Source organism: Vollenhovia emeryi, unplaced genomic scaffold, assembly GCF_000949405.1.
Source record: "Vollenhovia emeryi isolate VEMERY1.0 unplaced genomic scaffold, V.emery_V1.0 DF939160.1, whole genome shotgun sequence".
Classification (NCBI taxonomy): Eukaryota; Metazoa; Arthropoda; class Insecta; order Hymenoptera; family Formicidae; genus Vollenhovia; species Vollenhovia emeryi.
The window spans coordinates 771,807-790,452 of NW_011967206.1; the positions used below are offsets into that span (position 1 = coordinate 771,807).

General features: G+C 40.9%; 2 protein-coding genes across 12 annotated transcripts in view; one reads left to right on the forward strand and one right to left on the reverse strand.

Annotated features, from left to right (window-relative positions):
• LOC105564698 (probable Ras GTPase-activating protein) overlaps positions 1 to 18,646 on the forward strand; it is a 372,283-nt gene that overhangs the window by 205,666 nt on the left and 147,971 nt on the right. For 3 of the 11 annotated variants that reach the window (XM_012017276.1, XM_012017282.1, XM_012017278.1), the window contains exon 1: positions 12,871 to 13,243. The exons of 4 other annotated variants lie outside the window; for them this stretch is intronic. Coding sequence is in view for 1 of the 7 variants with exons in the window: in XM_012017275.1 (XP_011872665.1) it covers positions 1,686 to 1,757 (72 nt within the window). In the remaining 6 variants the exon portion in view is untranslated. Of the gene's footprint in view, positions 1 to 1,685; positions 1,758 to 12,870; positions 13,248 to 18,646 lie in introns of those variants that run through there. 4 more of the 11 variants (XM_012017275.1, XM_012017277.1, XM_012017279.1 and 1 more) reach the window with 4 other exon arrangements.
• On the reverse strand, positions 15,772 to 18,125 carry LOC105564701. Its single transcript, XM_012017283.1, has 2 exons — positions 16,663 to 18,125; positions 15,772 to 16,206 (listed from the first exon to the last, which is right to left on the reverse strand). Exons 1-2 carry the CDS (start codon positions 16,775 to 16,777, stop codon positions 15,788 to 15,790), a joined length of 534 nt encoding a protein of 177 aa, XP_011872673.1. The 5' UTR covers positions 16,778 to 18,125; the 3' UTR covers positions 15,772 to 15,787.

Consider the following 18,646-nt stretch of genomic DNA (forward strand, 5'->3'; position numbering starts at 1 on the left):
AACGCGTACGTTCGCTCCGCGATCGTGTCTCGTGATCCGCAGGAGCGTGTGCGTGGGCGCGTGCGTTCTGCCCTGCGAAAGGACGCGGGGGAAAATCACCGATAGTTTCGGACAGGGCCGAAGGGTCGCCGAAATTGGTTTAATTGACCAGATTGGGTTCAGCCAGTAAGCACGTCCGATCGTGCGTCGCGGTGCTTGACCCGGACTTCAATGAAAACGCCTTCGTTAATTTTCATGTGGGGTGCCCACGAAGTATACACGAACTCGAGGGACGTTGCATCCCTGCCTCCGGTCTCCACCCGCGCGATTGGAGATAATCCGTCGCGACACTTCCGAGGAGCGCGTAAATGCGAGCGCTCTGCTAGATTCAGGCTGGCAGGCGTCGAGGGTCAAGTTTGCTTTCCTTGACTCAGCGATTTAACAAATAAATGGTCCCCAATAAAGAGACATCGGGGATAATAAATATCGTTCTAGATTGATCAATGTTATACCTGCACAAAGCTTTACTCGTGTTACAAATTTATTTTATCAGCGTCACCACTTGGAAGTTAGCACCCCAGTTTCAAAAACCGAAAGTTTGCATCGGCGATAGTTGTACTGTTTCTCATAGGCTTTAGGAAGAGTTCCGTCGATTTGTTAGAAAAAGAATAACATTTGAAAATATGCTATCGGTAGCACCGAAGAGAATTTAAAATTTTTAATTTAAACCCGACATGTGTGTGTGTTTAAGACAGTTATTTCGTAAAATCATTTGTGTGAGAATTGTTTCAAATTTTTACAGTTTATTCCTTACAATAATACGTGCAAATTAAGACCAATTAAATTAAAATTGACCGTCTCACAGTTCTAAAAAAAATGTTAAAGTTTGCTATGTTACGCGAAATATTACGTGTAAAGCACGTTAAAAATATTATTACACGTAACAATATAATTCGTTGCAATATTATTACACGTGGAATATTATTTATACAAATTATTATGTAATATAATATTATATTAATATTTGCGTTTGCAAATGCAAATGATGGCATATTTTTTTTTCTTAACGGTGAGTGAGATTCGTATGAGAAACGAATATGTTATAATGTAAAATAGAATGAATAATTTGAAAAGAAATTAAAATTATTGACCGTTTTGTTTCAACAATGTAAACAGTTAAAACTGAAAAATGGTAAGAATTATGTAGTAGACATGAGTGTAGTGTAACAGATAAAGCAACAGCGCCCTAAACTATAATCTTTCGAATCTATTTTATATTATGTATTAATCGTGAGTGTATTCTTTAGAATAATATAGCATCAAGATATATCATTGTAATAATTGAGTGCTGGTTCCTGTCCGGAAGAAACTTTTGAGCATTGCTGTCGCGAAACAACTACGTTAAAGACTTTCAGCAAATGTTTTAGGATTAAAGTTTCATAAAATATATACTGAAAAATTGTTAGTACGAAAAGAGAGATTAAGATGATAATTTCTATAAAAATTAAGATCAATGTTAATATTTTGTCTGGATCAACGTAAATTTTCATTCCAGGAAAGAATTTTTTATTTAAAAATAGAAGATGTAATTGCAACGTATACTTGCGTAACTGTTTCGATTGCATTCTGCTCTGACCATAAACGATCATTAATCACTGTAAAACTGGCCTTTCTGATAATATCTTGTATTGTTTTTTTTGTTACAGGTGAGTTAAAGTCCCAGTCTTTGCCAAGAGCCTTTCCACCGCAAATAATAGTACAGCAGATTGACAATGAAGGTAAAGTTAATCAGTCTACGAAGTTAATTAGCGCTAATATCAATTTTACAATCAAGCGTGCTACCAGGCCGTTTCCTGGGAATGTTAATTACAAACGCGATTGTTCTCCGAGAAATAACGCCGTCGACGATCGTGGAAAGATCGGAGGCGTTCAATATGCGCGATTCACTGCGTATTTACGATTGTTCGTTGCTTCGAAAGGCAGAATCTTGCGGTATTCGCAACGATTAAGAGCGGAAAAATCGAGCGCGAATACGATGCGGCGATTCCGTTGGAATTAACATAACAGAATATTGGAATCGATTCGTCAGCTCTCTCACTTGTTAATGGAAATGCAGCAACAAGAACCGCTTAATTTTTCATGCGTAATTAATCGACTCAATCATTAATTTCATTCGTGCCGTATAATTCAATGCAATTTATAGCATCATGAAAGTCCAAATCTAACGACCTCCAGCCGCAACCGTTGAGAATTCGAGCCTTTTAGCGCATTGTTCATGAACGTAACACCGCTTTACGCAACAAAACCATTGAAATTCGTGCATTGTGCAAATTGCACCGGCAATTGCAGTTCGTGAAAAATCGCTAATTTTTCTATTTTGCCGCCGCGCTCGCCGAGGTCGGCTCGGTCTACGATCGTTAGAAAGGCCACGGCAGTTTTTTCTTATTCCCCCGATATAAATAATTTAGCAGTAATTCACCTTTGTTTTTATCAACGATATAACCGAGTGACCCTTATTTCTCGGTCCGTCGGTTGGCAAACGCATTCGTCTCGCGGGGAGATATATCTCCCGCGCGTTCGGGCACCCCGTGCCCGTTAATTATTCAAATTGCCGCATATGCGGCCGCCACTCATGGACACAGCTTGTTCGTAGCTTAAGCCGACGAGTGCGTTTCCGGCCGTTCCGTGCGTTACGTACGCGCCGACACGCATGAGCCTCGGACATGCAACGAATGCAGCACGCGTTTCTTCGTCTTTGTCTCGTTATCTTCTTTCCGAGTACCGGAGGCGCGTCTTGTCCTTCGGCGTTCGTACGCGCGTCGTATGTCCTTCCGTTCCAGGTTAATTTTCTTCCTGAACGCGAGGTTACTCCTCCATTTTCCGTAATCATCTCGTAATCATCTGCCGTGATTGCTTTAAAAAGTTTAAACTCGACACGTTTAAAGGCCCGAGCAAATGTTTTGCAATTGAAGTTTCATAAAATATACACTGAGAAATTTTTGTAAAAATTAATTAAAAAGTAAACGGGGATTGTAAAAATAATTAATTTTAACACGATGAAAATTATATTAATATCTCGCGATAGAAAATCGTAATGATTGACGTAAAAAGTGCCGTATTAGAGAGTGTCGATGCAACACGAATTGCTTCCTATTGACATCCGGTGAGAACGTGTAACGTTGCAGTCGCAATCACACGTACCGGAACCGGAAGAACGTTGTCGGAGACAGGGTAAATCTAGCAGGTGCTCCTCTCCTTTGGCTTCTTTGAGAGTCGTGCCGCTTTCTCGTTGTTGTTTTCACTGAGCGGTGTCATTTTTTTTCGTCTCTTCATCGGCATGCAGAGGAAGACTTAACTTCCTGTTTTCCTTCCTCCTCCTCCATTATTCTCCACGGGTTGCATCGAGTTCATTGTGAGACATGTTTAAAGATTGCATTATTATATATCACTCGATTTTATCGGCAATAAATTACGTACAGAGACAGCGAGTCGCACTTGAAAACGTGCACGAATGAAAGGATGCATCGATACGTATTTTTTATTATTGCTGCTTGAGCGATGCACGATCGAACAAGAAATGAGAAAACAGTATCGTATCATTGCCAGAATTTCTTCAACGATTTTCCTGCGGCATAGTCTTATTCGTTTAATATTGGACGAAACAGATCGCGTAGCCAACTTCCTCGGCGCGTTATGTTTCATGTAACTTCTATTTGCACGGGGATCAGTTCTTGGCAAGCGGCCCGAGGAAATGCGGGCACGGTTTCCATTGATACAAGTTTCAATACCGAACTTTAACTTCGCCGCGGTTCCTCGATGTTACGCGCTCTCAGTCCGCCAGTAAAATGTAGCAACGTACATTTCAGAGATCGTTGATCATGAAAATTACATGCAACCGGGAAAAAGATTTAATTGGGTTAAACAATCGAGATACGTTGAAATCCTGATTTTTTGAATCTACTAAATTTATATTTATTTGTACTAAAACATTTGTTAGACTTGAAGAAATAGATATGAATTCTCTTAGAAATTGCAGTCTCAATAGAATACAATTTTTTGATTAAAGAGATCGTTTCTTTGAAATTAAATGAAAGTCTCGTAAGGTGAAAATTGAAAGAAAATTTGTGCGATTTCGAGCAAACTTCTTTCCGGGCGTGACTGTCAGTTGTACCGATGCGCTGAATTTTAATTAGCAAGTTTGAAACTGACATATACAAAATATTCTAAACGCTCGAAAATTCCTTGCCGATTTGCGGCGCCCTGACACAGATCATGGTACAGTTCGGCGCTACTTTATAAAAGAGAAAACACGTCTTCCGAATAAAACTTGAATCCGGGTGATTGCCCCATTTGTCTTCTCAGCTGGAACTTATTAGAAGCATCGAGCATTCGGAATGCGCTTTTAGCGCGGCGCGGAGAACTGGATCCAAGGTAAACGGATCGAGCAACGGGAACAAACAGCCTGGCACAGTGCGCCATGCGAAACTAGAAAATTATCGGCCATGCGCGAATACTTCACCTTCGATGTCATTATCGCAAAGCGAGGACCCGGCGAGCATTGTTAGCGCGGCATTTGTTATGCGGCATGGGCTAAGAGCCAGGCTAATGCGACAGCATAATGCATCGTTTTGCGTACGGCGCGTCCGTACGAGTCGTCTCGAAGTTGTGTATACGTAATGCGCGCACGTGTATATCTGGGTCGCCGCGCGCGAACGGGGGGATTTTGGAAATGGTTATGCTCCGCAGCCCGCCGTACATATTTCATCGGGTAGCCATTAGAGAGGCGGCCCATGTGCTCGCCGTGGAAATTCCGCCCGCTTCAAGGTCCGCGCATCCTCCGAGGAATTTATCTTCCTGGCGCGATACGGCGCGCGCCAAAAGCTCTCGCGCCCAATAACTATTATTAATCGCGCATACAATAAGTGCGCCCTGGAAATATCGATCGATACCTCGCTCCGCTCGCACGATTTTCACCCCCGACAATGCCCGTGCGCACGGTGCACGGTGCATCGACATAGGTATCGCGTGCGTTCCGTTAGAAGATCGCGAGATCCATGTCGGAGATAAAGAATCGTACACAGTAAAAGATAAAATGTTAACGTTAACATTTCTCACATGTCCCAGAAGGTCCACTCTATATCTTAAGTTAAAATAACATTCATCGTGTGTGTTACTTTTTGACAAATAATAAATGTTAATTAATCAACACTACACTTCACATTTATGTTTATGTTATTTTAACTTTAAGTATGATGTAATCAAACCGGACAGAATAAGTAAACCGTACGAATAGTCACAAATTAGAATAGTTGAAATAATTTTTCAAAAATGTCGATATTACATGTCTTGGTTGATTTTGTGAAATAGTTGTGTTAAAAGAACTCAAAATAATATTCAATTTTTAAGTAACGTACATAAAATGTCAAGTTATTATATTAACATAAATATAACGCATTAAAGTGTTGCGAAAATAATAACATGTCTGGTTTAGGTTAATTTTACATTGACATAATAATCAAATCGTGGTAACGCAAGAAAATTTTAACATTTGAAACGGAAAAGAAAAATATGTAACGAAACGTTGCACAAGTTTTCATCGGGGAAATATCATGCCATTATTTGCATACGTTGTTTATTTCGCTTGTCTTATATGCGCTTGTTCCATTCATAAAAGGATCGTTGGGTAGCTTAATGCTACTTGAACGATGTTTTTCTCGTTATTAAAATATCAAATGCGAAATGGAGGAAGGTAACTTCGCCGCTGGCAGCTGGTTGGCTACGAAAGTCACGTCGGGAGAAAGAATCTACCCGGGATAGGTAGAGTTTGACCTAGGTCAAAGTAATAAGGCGTCTCATTATGACAACGATGGATCGTAAAACTTCCAGAAAGTATTAAACTTCGACAAAAAAAAAGACAACACGTTGCCCGGATAATTGCACTTCCTCTTTCCTAAAGTATCTTATTTTCCGCCGCTTTTATCAAATACGATGTCGAGCATTCACGATCTTTGAATATTCTGTACGCATACGAAACATGCTAGAAGCTTAAACGTTTCTCGCCTTCTAAATATTTGCTCACAGTCTATTATTTGTACCGACACCGTAAAAAATCGTGTGTTGAAATGTTAAAATTTTCTTGATTATTATTTCAATGTAGAATTAACATAAAACAGATATAAACATGATAATCCCTTTAGATTGCCAGTAACAAATAACAATGGATAAGTTTAGTCGACTTTAACTGGCACGTGTTTCATAAATTAAAAGTAAAAACTATATACAGTGCGACGTTTCGACCAAGGGTTTAGGTCTTTATCAAGCACACATTCTAAAGCGAACAAACCAATAATCGGAGTTACACGCGTATCATAGATACAGATAAATGAGACTCAATCGCATACAACGAGTACAATAAAAGATATGGTTTGTCAAGTGGATACGTAAATAACAAATTGGAAATAAATCATCGACCAGTCACTTACCTTAAAAATTAATCGAGTCGTTGTAACATGTAATTGAACGGTAAATATTAAAACAGAGTTGGGTCATGATTATAAAATTAACGGCACAAGATAAAATATGTACAATGTCTACCATAGCCGGAGAATGACTGTCGCGAGTGTCAGTGTGATAAAATGTCTAGGTCAAACACCGAGAAGAAACGGGAAAGAAATAAATAAATAACTATGTCGCGTCAAAGAATTAATAATAGAATTATATACCGGGTTATTCTCGGTATCTTTCTTTAAATTGTTGGTGTTAGAGTCCATTTTAATGTGCAACATTTCGGCAATTTCTCGCTTTCTCGTATGTTTCTCGCAATGTAGGATGTCTGGGGACGACCAATTGAAATCATGTCCGAGCGATATTCGGCGTTTGCTGATAACCGAGTAGTTGTTCTCTTCTTTTTCAATATTACTGACATGCTCCTTGACTCTCGTCTCCAGATGTCTTTCGGTCTGGCCGACATAGGATGCGTTGCGATAAAACAGACATGCTATTATTTTCGCAACATTTTTATGTGTTATATTTATGTTAACATAATAACTTGACACCTTATGTATATTATTTAAAAATTGAATATTGTTTTGAGTGCTTTTAACACAACTATTTCACAAAATCAGCCAAAACACGTAATATCGACATTTCTGAAAAATTATTTCAACTATTTTAATTTGTAACTATTCGTACAGCTTATTTATCCTGTCCGTTTTTGTTACATCACACTTATGGTTAAAAGAACATAAGCGTAAATGTGAAGTGTAGTGTTGATTAATTAACATTTATTATTTGTCAAAAAGTAACACACACGATGAATGTTATTTTAACTTAAGATATAGAGTGGACCTTCTGGGACATGTGAGAAATGTTAACATTAACATTTCATTTTTTACCGTGTAAGCAGTCGCGAAATAAAAGACGAAATTGATAGAACGATATTTAAATATCGCTTATAATAATGTACTTTTCTTGTTATTCTGTGACAATTGAAAAGAGATCATTCATTTATCATGCATTTTATTCGTCGATATCACAGATGTCTTTTTCAACGGTAAAGGTAGCGAATTTCACGTGCAAGAAGAGCACTCGACTCTTCCGCACTTTCTTTTTCGGGGGTTCTCTGCGTCCCGTGTCGAACACGTCGTACAGCGAACGTTCCGCGGGACTTTTTCGAAGTAAGAAGTTCATCGCGCGCACTTTTCCCGTGGGAAAGTACAAGTGTCACGATGCAAACGTATTCTCATGCGTGGAATTCCATTGCAGCTAACGTTTGCCGTAATACTACGATAAAGAGCTTTGGGAAAGCAATCTTTGGAAATTGGCAAAGTTGCGGGAAACGAGGATTCTTTCGTTCCCGACCTCATTTATCAAGGAATATCGAGGGGAACGTCTCGAGGAGCGAATTTTGCTCCATTTACGGAACCAACTAATGATCTTCTATCCAAATTACTCAGAAGTTTGCGAACGGATAGATAACACAAATATATACGATTCTTTATATCGCACGTTACGCCCGAATCAATCCGGGAACTAATTTCCTAACAGCGATATATCACTTTCGTTCACTTCTTTTATTTATCGAAGCGTCTAATCTAACATTTCGACTTCTGTGCGATATTTTGCTTCTGATATTTATTGAAGAAGAAATTTCCAACAAAGATTCGACCGTATTGCAGTCGCAGCAATGTGGATAATATCGAAACTGAGATAATTCTCGGAAACGTCTGCTTGTAGCTCTAACAGCTGCGATCTTTGAGTGTGCGAAAGCTGAAGAGGTAACAGTCGTACCGAGACGCGAGAAAATAAACGCTGTACGATTTTGAAAATGTCAACTGGGTCAAACGCGCACGTCCTCGTGTATCGTGAAAAGGGCATTATTCACGTAACGGGGGACGATAGCGCGAGGATTCTTGCTTGAATTGATTTCCAAAGCCCTTTATATATATTCACGGAACAACGGGAGTCCTTGCGACGCTCTCGTCGGCGCGGCATCCGCAGGGCTAAAAATAATTCGTTCTGTAATCGTGGCACTGGTTCGCTCACGTGTTTGCTGGACGCGTTCGCTTTTACATCGTACGCGAAGGATCGCGTGGAAAAGAAGCGGCAGAAGAAGCACGAGAAAAAAAAAGCGGCGTAAGTAATAAGGAGAACGTGAAGCCGGCTGGTGGGTGAAGTGCCACGCTACGCCGATCCATGCGGGTTCGATGATAAACGACATTTGCTCGTTTGAGCCACGAGTTATAATCGTTTGCATCCCGAAGCTGCCATTGTTTAAACGAAACAGATATAAAATTTCTAGTATCAGGAACATTTTCCAACATGTTTTACGCAACTAATAACTTAGCGAGCAAAAATGATTAAAAAGGAGGGAGAGACGAGTGGACAGTAAATTGAAATCACTGAGGATGGAATTGATGAGAAATTTGATACAAAAATGAAAATTGGATATGGAATATCTTATTAAATGTCTGAATATAAGTTACAATTAATTATAATAACGCAACACTCCGATTAGATTATGATTCGCATCAACCATGCAATAATGAAGTCTTTCTACGGAGAGAATTTTCTCTTAAAATCTACTCTGAAAATCGTGTAATCGCGGGACAACATGGCATTGTGAAGAACTTTATGAGAGTTTTTTGAAACTTTACCATACATTTTACTAGTAATTATACTCAGTACACATTTTGCTAGTAAAATGTATGGTAAAATTTCAAAAAACTTATAAAATTCTTCGAAATGCCACGTTGTCCCTCGATTACAATATTTTCGGGATAAATTTTAAAATAAAATTCTCTCCGTGTATGAATGAAGTTCTTATGTCTCTTGTTTTTGACCTACGAATTGAAAGTAATAACAATTATTTCTCTAACTAGTTGTTGAATGAAATAAAAAAAATACGTTATCCAGCTTTGACGTCATTGCGAAACACAGGATTTTAATGAAATTAAATTCCAAAGGAAATAACATTTTTCATCTTGTACAGTTGTAGAGAAAATTGTTTGTACTTATCTTGGTAATTGATCACGCAGAAATATGTATATCCGTTCAACGACAGAAATTATCGAGTGCAGGTGCGCTTGCAGTTAAACAGAAAGCGACGATCGGGTAATCGTAATTATATCTCGCACGCAGTTGCCGCACGCATACATGCGCATGGAAAATTGGCTGTGTCGAGAGTGGAGAAATTGTCGCGATCGCTATCAGTCGATTCGAGAGATTGGCTAAAGTGGCTCGGCCAAAGGTCAGCCTAGCACGGTCAAAACTGGCCGGCACGAAAAAGCGAGGAGAAATTGTGTCAGCTCAAATAAATCAGATTTTCTCCTACGATGCAAATTGCACGCTGTCCCCGATGCATTTTAATTGATGTGTCACCGCTTGTACAATGGAGTGCTCGCTCACAAATGCCGATCGGGAACCAAAATACGCTGAAAGCGACGACGCTTTCGTACACTCAGAATGCGTTATTTTTTATTTTATGGGAATTTATCGTCACGTTACGGCGCTCGATAAAATGCGTATTTCTTCAACCGTACGGTTGTTATTCTCGAAACGTTAAGCATCCGTTACAACGAAATAATTTTTCCATAATTTTCAACAGACTTTCGCTGCGTTATCAGTAGCGGCGAAATGGCAATTTTGCAAACGAGCGTGTCGCATCTTCGTCCTTCGTCTAACGACATTGGTCCGGCTTTCGCCGCCGTTAGCGCATGTCAAAATTCGTTTCGGTACAAAACCGGTCCGGCTGGCTTGCACTTTCGCACGATGCCACCTTCTCGGGGACGTCAGTGAAATTACACCGATCTGACCTATACACGCTGTTTATAGCTGATGTAGGTTTCTCGCGGCGCGAGATCGCACACGACGACGCGATAGGAAAGAATTCTAAAGAAACGCACGGCATATCCATAAATTTATTGAAAGATACGTTGAATTTATGTAACGAATTTATATAAATTTATATAAATAGAATAATATTCTATTTGTATAATATTTATCGTTCACTATTTGAAATTATATAATATATAATAATATATCTGCAAATAGCGGAAAGTTGGATTCTTTTCTTACATTGTTAATTATGTTGCGCACGCATTTTAACTAATTATAAAAACTGTATCTATCTCCCAATTCCTCTCTTCACATTAGATCTAGGTGTCTAATTATCAGATAATATATAAAAGTTAAATAACATTTCTTCTTCATACTTCTCGTGCCTTATTGTCCGATGAATATCTTGGCGAAAAAATTGCACCACGCGAGAGCTGCATTTGCCGTAATACTTATATACTTCCACGAGCATCGTATGGGGTTTCAGAACCCCAACTGAGAAGCAGATCACACACGTGTCAACGAGACTGCGCTTGCTTCTCCTCTGTCTCGCTTTTCAAAGTTCCTCCTTTTCCTCAATCTGGTGCTATTTATCTTTTTCCTCCTCTCGCGTCCCAGTATTTCACATTTCTGTCCAGACGACTTGGCACGTGCTCGATTCATGCGCTCGTAGGAATTACGGAGCCTCCCTGAACGCCAGTTTAGATCGTACAGTTCCAATCCTTTCGTTCGCGAAATCGTGATATTTGCGCTCGTCATACTTGCGTATTCTCGTCTGTATCCTCGTGTAATTAATAATAGAAAAAAAACTTAATTAGAAATCGTTGGTCAAATTTAAATTCGTGAATTTGCCGACGACAATATTCCATCTAGACGACACTGTGTTGTATTCGAAAGGAAACCGGCGCACAGGACAGGTAGAGAAACGGTATATGCATTCACATATTAAAAATTATTGGGCTATCTACATCCTGCTCGGCCCAATACGGCTTTCTCGTTTGTCTGATTCATATCAGAATGGACCCGTCCAACTCTATTTGTTAATTAATAATATCACATAATCTTCCAATTGCGCGACACTCCCTATTTGCACAATAATAATATCGCGACAAGTTTTCCGTTGCTACCTGACAATGAAAATAATTTCGTAACTCGTTAGAAACGCGCATTTCTCACTTATGAAAAAGAGAATTTTCGAAATTCTGTTTTCCGCTTTTAAACGATACTGACGTAAGGCGTGTGTGACGCATAGATAATTGGGAGACCTATTTTTCGACAAGTTAGATAAATTCGACGAACTAATTTCTACACGCTAATTTCTACAAGGCTAGCGACCATGACCGTAAAACATATAGAATTTATACAAAATTTATTTCATTGCTTATTTTGCACCAGAAATTTCGATGAATATCACACCCTCAGAAGGATTTCTGTTACCGAAACAAAAAATATTCTTGACGCATTTATATTTCTCACAACCTCATTTAGTATAAAAATAAGACAATATCAAAATAAAATCAATAATTCTTATTCTCCTTTATCGAATTAAAAAAGATTGACTTACTTTATTGAGACAAGAGTAACTTATATAAAACTTATGTAAGTTTACATATTCTTGCGTTTAGAATAAATTTCTCTCCATCTTACAACGCACGAAGTTGGCACCGACATTGGACAAAAGACGATACGTACTATCATTTTATTCTAGATTTGAGAATTTTTTATTTAAGATTAAAATAAATAAATTAAAATATATTCCTTTCCCTATAATAAATATAATTCGCGCTGTATCGATCCCATTTTATGATACATTGAGGTGTTATAGCATTGGATCCGGAAATTTTTCCTGTGGGTGCGTTATCATTTTCGTTTCTTACGGAAGGGGTTCTTAAAGATTTTTTGAAAACTCTTAATCCTTGCGTCCTAGTGATTTTGCCGCGAAACTACTATGAGCTTCTTTGAGTTTCTCGTTGCTACTCGAAACTTTTTGCAGACGCGTACTTGAATCTTGGTCTTATTTTTTAAAACGTGAGATACAGAAACAAATAAACACCATTAATATTATTTTCTACTTATCATTGTAAATTTTTTCTTTAAAATAAGGATTATTTAGACACTAACACATCCTGTCGCGGCTCTTTAGTCTTTATTCCTCCGAATTTGTGCTTGTCACACGAGAGCCCTACGCATTTCATTATTTCGACTAGTTTTCATTTTTGAAATTATAAAAAAAAGTTGTTCACGATCGACAGTTACTTATTTGTGCGACAAATAATTTGTCCTTTTAAAAACATATTCTTATACCGAGCCGCGGAAGGTTAAAGATCTAGGGGGGACAAAAAGTGCCTTCAGTCCCGAGGCCAGCTACTCGAACGTTGGGAATCAGCTGATCCGTTCTGCTGAGCAAACGTATTCGCTTTAAACGCGCGACGGCAGCGCCGTGAACGCCGCCGCGAGTGGAAGCGCGCGCGCGCGCGCGCGCCTACCTATACACCGTCAGGCTCGCGTACCGCTCTGAACCTGCCGCCCATAGCGTAGCGGCGGCGGCGGTGGCGGCAGTTCGGTTCCGATGTTCCCGCGCGGCGGTACGCGGCGATCGAGTGCGCGTCCGAGCGTCCGTTGTTTAAATCCACCGCCCACGCCGCTCCGGCCGAAGTGCCTCGGCCCCGACGCGTAACGGCGAGTGTCGGCGCGAGTGGCCGAACGATCGCGCGTAACGTCGATCCTCTCGAACGGCGCTCCGACCTCCGGTGTTGGTGTCCTCCGTGTGACGGACGTATCCAGGGTATGCCCGAGGGATTCTGGCGCTTCTAGTTGCGTACGCGGGCGCTCTATCGTGTGCGATTGAGCGCGTGATTTAGCGCGCGACACACTCCGCGCTCGGGTGAACAGGTGCACCTTAGCTTTCGTCGTCGCCCCGCGACACTTCGTAGGTATTGCGTTTTAGCTGAATGAAGTTGAGCGCGGTCCGAGGTGCGCAGCGGTGTGTATGGAATAAGGATTGTTGGACGGAGGAGAAGTTGGTTTAGATTTATTGGGACTTGCGTCAGTTCATAAATTACCAATTGCTCTACTACGAGATAGGCTTCTAATATGAGACAGCTGGTTTTCAACGGCCCAAATTCAATCGCAAGTGAACTTTCGGCTAAACAGATTTCGCCGCGAGGACAATAGATTCATGGTGGAATCAACCGGCGGTGCCTGTTAATTTAACAGAAACCCCGCTATCCTATATTAGGATCTTATAATAGGTGGCTTTCGTCTACGTTCTCGTTATACTTTTCATATCTTGTTTCTAATGAATTTTATTCGTTTCTCTCTGTTACGCACTTACACTCGTCGCTAGTTACGTTGTTAATTTTTGGATACATAATTTATTTTACGGCATGTCGATATTGTACATTAATGTTGCATTTCGTTCCTTATTTCAGACACGTCGGTGCAATATTTCGCGCAATATTTAATTTCTTTCTTACGCTGGTGCGGTTCGGAGTTTTTTTTACATCGATAGCTTGTACATTTACAATATTTAATGTGTACTTGATGGAACAGCGATAAAAAAATATATATATTATATATATTTTTTATATTATAACTTCACGTCGCATTTATCTTGACGCCGAATGAAATTGGCATCATGAATGTCTCCGCATTACTTCAAAGCGCGGTGTACTATTCGAAATGGAGCTTCTAAAATATTTCTCGTTATAAATAAGGAAACGGAGCGCGTTGCATAGAATTTAAATAACAAGATACGGAGTTATTTTTATTGTTATCAGATAGTAGACGGAGAGCCCGCGGTTCGTTGTGCGACCGAAGAGACTCGTAACAGGAGATTATGTAACCTTATTGCTTATACATACTGTATAAAATATAGACAGGAATCTGTAGTCAACTAATAAGAATATTCTTAAAAGTCGCCGGCAGTAATTAACAACGTCAGTGATTTTTGTCGACCGTATCGGGCAATTTAATAATAGTACAGAAAATGATATGCCTCGGTGGTCGAATTGGTTGAGACGCCCGCCTAGAGTGTAGGAAGTCCAGGTTCAAACCCTGGCTGGGGTAATATTTTTCGCAATAAATTTTCTGTATCATTAAAATTGCCTGATACGGTCAATAAAAGTCACCGATGTTAAGAATCAATCTATACATTTATCACGCGCGTAATCAGGCAGATAATATAACTTCGCGAGCGGGAAGAACGGGATTGCGAATCGAAAGCGAGGGGGGAAACCCCCGAGGGCATTGCGGTGTACAGATTTGCGGCATTACCGGGCATTACTAGGTATTTTTCGGGCATTATAAAACAAGATGAAATAAGATAACACAAGATAAATAATGTAAAATAAGATAGCAAGATAAAGTAATGCCCACTGGGCATTAGTGGGCATTGGCGTACAAGATTTTGGTCAGCGGTTTTCCCCCCTCGATCGAAACGTTTGGGAAAGTATTGATGGCCAATTGTTGTTTTCCTTTTTACTAATGCACAGCTCAGTCCCTTCCTTTCGCGTGCAACGAGAGATTTTTTCCCCCGCGACGTTCCTGCGTGTCTCGTTCTTTTCCACGAATGTCGCCGGAGCCTCGAGCCACGCAGACTCTCTTCCTGCGCGAGAAAGAATGGGGAGTTCATAGATAGTCGCGCGCGGAGATTAGGACCGATTAGGTTCCGCTGCGGACCACGACGCCGGCTGTCGGCCGGCTCGCGCGCGCGCGCGCGCACTCGACGGAGAGTCCGCTCGCTCGGGCTTGTTTACGCGCACCCGTCGCCGCAGCTGTTAACGAAAGAGTAACGACGCACTCGACTCCGCCGCCGGGTCGTACGGCGAAGGAGGAGCCGCCGATGTAGGTGCTTTATTGCGATTTTTTCCGGGCAACCACTCCGGCGAGAGAGCGCCCGGGGTCTCCACGGGGTGACCGAAATAAATCGCCTCGCGAAATTTAGGGCGTCTACGAATCCGCGGGCGCGCGCACAGATCGAATTTCTCCTCTCGATTATTCATCCGCGGACATTCTCGCAAATCGCGCTCGGTCGTGCCTCTCCTGCGACGAACGTAATATTTACGGCCCGCGATTCTTTTCTCGTCCTAAGTTGCTTATTTTGGTGAATCGTGTTCCACAGTACGAGAGAGAGAGAGAGAGGGACACGTGTTAAACAAGTGATTGCTAAAATTCACTAATCAGGGATGCTGCGAAACGCACAGTCATAGATTAAAATATTAAAATATCATACACTCTTTTCTTTTTAATTAAATTCCCCGCAATACATTATTTTGAGTGTTTTTTTCCTAAAGGCCTACGTCCACTAAAACTTGGTCCAAGTTCTAGTTCCGAGAAATGTGTAGCCAGTCAACTTGAAATTTTTATGGAATAGCCGCAAGTTGATTGGCTACACATTTCTCGAGACTAGAACTTGGACCAAGTTCTAGCATCGTGGACACAGGTCTTAACCCTTTGCACTCCGAATTATATTTCATCTATTGTCATCTATTGGTTTGGACTTGAAAAAATGTCGAGTGAGACTCGACAAAGAAGCTCCTGAGATAAAAACTGAGTCACACGCGACATAAGAGTGTAAAGGATTAAGATTGTCACGCGGGCAATCGCGAGGAAGAATATCGCGGAATCGATCCGACGTCCTCGATAGATCGATAACATGATTAACGCGAGATCGCGCGGCGGTTAGACGCCAGGTTTCAGCGAACAATCCTCCGCACTGCCAGCCACTCCACCTTTTTTTGTCGCTCCGAACCCGATCCTTCAGTTGGTCGTCCGATCGGAACGATTGTGTCCCGACCTCGTCGTCCGGCGACGCATGAGAACCTGCGACGTCCCTTCTCCCTTCATTCGATCGTCCGGCGAGAATGTCAACCCCTCGTGTGTTATTGCGCACTGCGATGTACAATGTGTCACAACACAGAATTATCGAACCCTCTTAATTAGATGTCACCGTTCACTTAACAGACTTAACTGGTACACGGAGAGATTTTTTTTTAATTTACCCTGAAAACCATGTGATCGTGGGACGATCTGGGAGAGTTTTCTGAAATCTTACCATACATTTGACTAATAGAATGTAAAGTTTCAAAAAACTATCATGAAGTTCTTCAAAACTCCATGTTGTCCCACGAATACACGATTTTCAGGGTAAATTTTAAGAGAAAATTCTCTCCGTGTGAGCTTTGATCGTCAGTGATGCGTCAGTAAAGAATCAGATGCGATTTTGAAACAACCTGTAACCACGGTCGTCGATTTCTGCGGGCTATTCGTGTTAAGTTGCACGCACCGATTGTCACGAATGTTCATTGGCAGTCCGGTATTGATTGGCGATTAATGTATTTAAATTACCTCCGTTACATATTACGTGCGTATACATTCGCAAATAATCATCGGCGAATATTGCCGGGCGAGCGTGTAGGTACAATATTTGCGTCACGAGGTCTATCCCCGTGCCGTTCCACATTCGATCCCGTGTAACGTTACGCTTAACAATTAGCCATTATTGCCTCGGGCCTCCGTACACCTACGACCAGTTAAGGCAGGACGGCGAAATGAGGCAAGAGTGAAATCTAAGGGAACGCGAAATAACTTTGCGCGAGCGCGCACGGCATCGCCTATTACATTACGGCCGCGCGGTATGAATTACAGATATTAAAGTGCCCGTTTTACAACCGTCGCGCCACACGCATCACCGTGGAAGACGTAACAATGACTGACCACACCTAAGCGACCCTGACAATGCCGCCACTCGACAATGCTCCTCCCGCCCAGACAATTCTGTCTACGCAAAGTGCACTCCTACTCCTTTCCCCCATTATCTAACGCCGGGGCTTTCTTTACTTCCGCGAGAAGTTTCCCCGAAGAAATTTCTCTTCTTACCGTCTTATAAGATATATACCCCATTTACATTGGAGATAATGCATCGCGGGGAGGATTTAATTAAAAAGGAAGGAGCGTTTGATATTTTAACATTTTATTCTATAATCGCGTGTTTCGTAACATCTCCGATTAGTGGATTTTAGTAATTGCAGCCGTGGACAAGATTATTAATGCACCCTCTCAGCGAGCACCGGGCATTAGTTACATTGCATTTATGTTACAATCTCTCATTCAACAATGTAAATGTTACATACCACATGTAACATCAATGCAATGTAATTGATACTCGGTGTTTACTGGGCTCGCTACTTTTACCGTATGTGTAATTTGGCGAAACACTTTTCGCACGCTTTCTTCTGTGTTAAAAATCGCGACACGTGACTTGAACGTCACTTACACATTCCTTACCGTTTGAAAATGATCCTTTTAAATGGCAAGAAACGTGTAAAATAACGTACGTCAAGTTATATGTTGTGATTTGAAACGGAAAGAAGCGCGTAAAATGTAACCCACTTAAATTTCCAATGTACACTGCACCGAATACTAGAAAAATTTTTATTGTTTACTGCATAGAAGCAATGAACGGTTTACTAAACAATTAAGAAAAGAAGCAAATTTTCCAGATATTAGATTCAATACAGTATAACGAGGGTGCCTAATAATTTTGTCAAATGCGGTACTTAACACGTGTCTCTCTTGTACTGTGGAATATAATTCACCAAAATCAACACGATACACGTTTGTTACAATATCTCGTTTCGGTCGGGTTGAATGTTAATGATAGACTTTTTATCGGATTTTACGAGGATTAATCTAGTCAAAGAGAATTGTTGGCTATAACGAGGGCCGATAAGATAAACAGTCTTCCCACGGTCATTCTCGCTATCAGTTCGGCACTATTAGCGCTACACTGAAAAAAATTTCTGGTTGAATATGGACGAATCAGATAATTCCTTTAGGATTTACCAGAATTCCTGTAATCCTACAGAAATTCTGGTAAATCCTAAAGGAATTATCTGATTCGTCCATATTCAACCAGAAATTTTTTTCAGTGTACGATTCGGTATAAAGGCGATACTGTTACGCAACGGAAGCTTTCCAAAATTTTACGTCCCAACGCTAATGACGTGCTTGAGTGGAGAAAAAAGACGAGGGCTAATCGCCCTTTATTAGACAAAAAGATGATCGGTCTACCGCAAACACGAGCGGGACGACGATCTATCTGTCTGTCGTTGAAAACCGCCGTTACTTACGTCGCGACGTAAGGTGGCGATTATGTTGTTACACGTATATCTATATAGAGTTGTCGGTTTTTTCGGCGGTCTATTCCCGAGCCCGATGACGGACTAGCGATTAATCATCGCGTCGTGTTATTCTACCGAGTGATCCTTTTTAACTCCTTCACGACCGTTCGTGCGTCGCGACGCGAATGAAACGTTTGACATCCGAAAAA

Excerpts from the sequence above, each read along its gene's own strand:
- LOC105564701 (XM_012017283.1), bottom strand. The coding sequence starts at position 16,777 with ATGTGGAACGGCACGGGGATAGACCTCGTGACGCAAATATTGTACCTA. Across the intron at positions 16,207-16,662 it reads GCACGTAATATGTAACGGAG|TGCGCAATAACACACGAGGG; the intron begins GTAATTTAAATA and ends TGTACATCGCAG.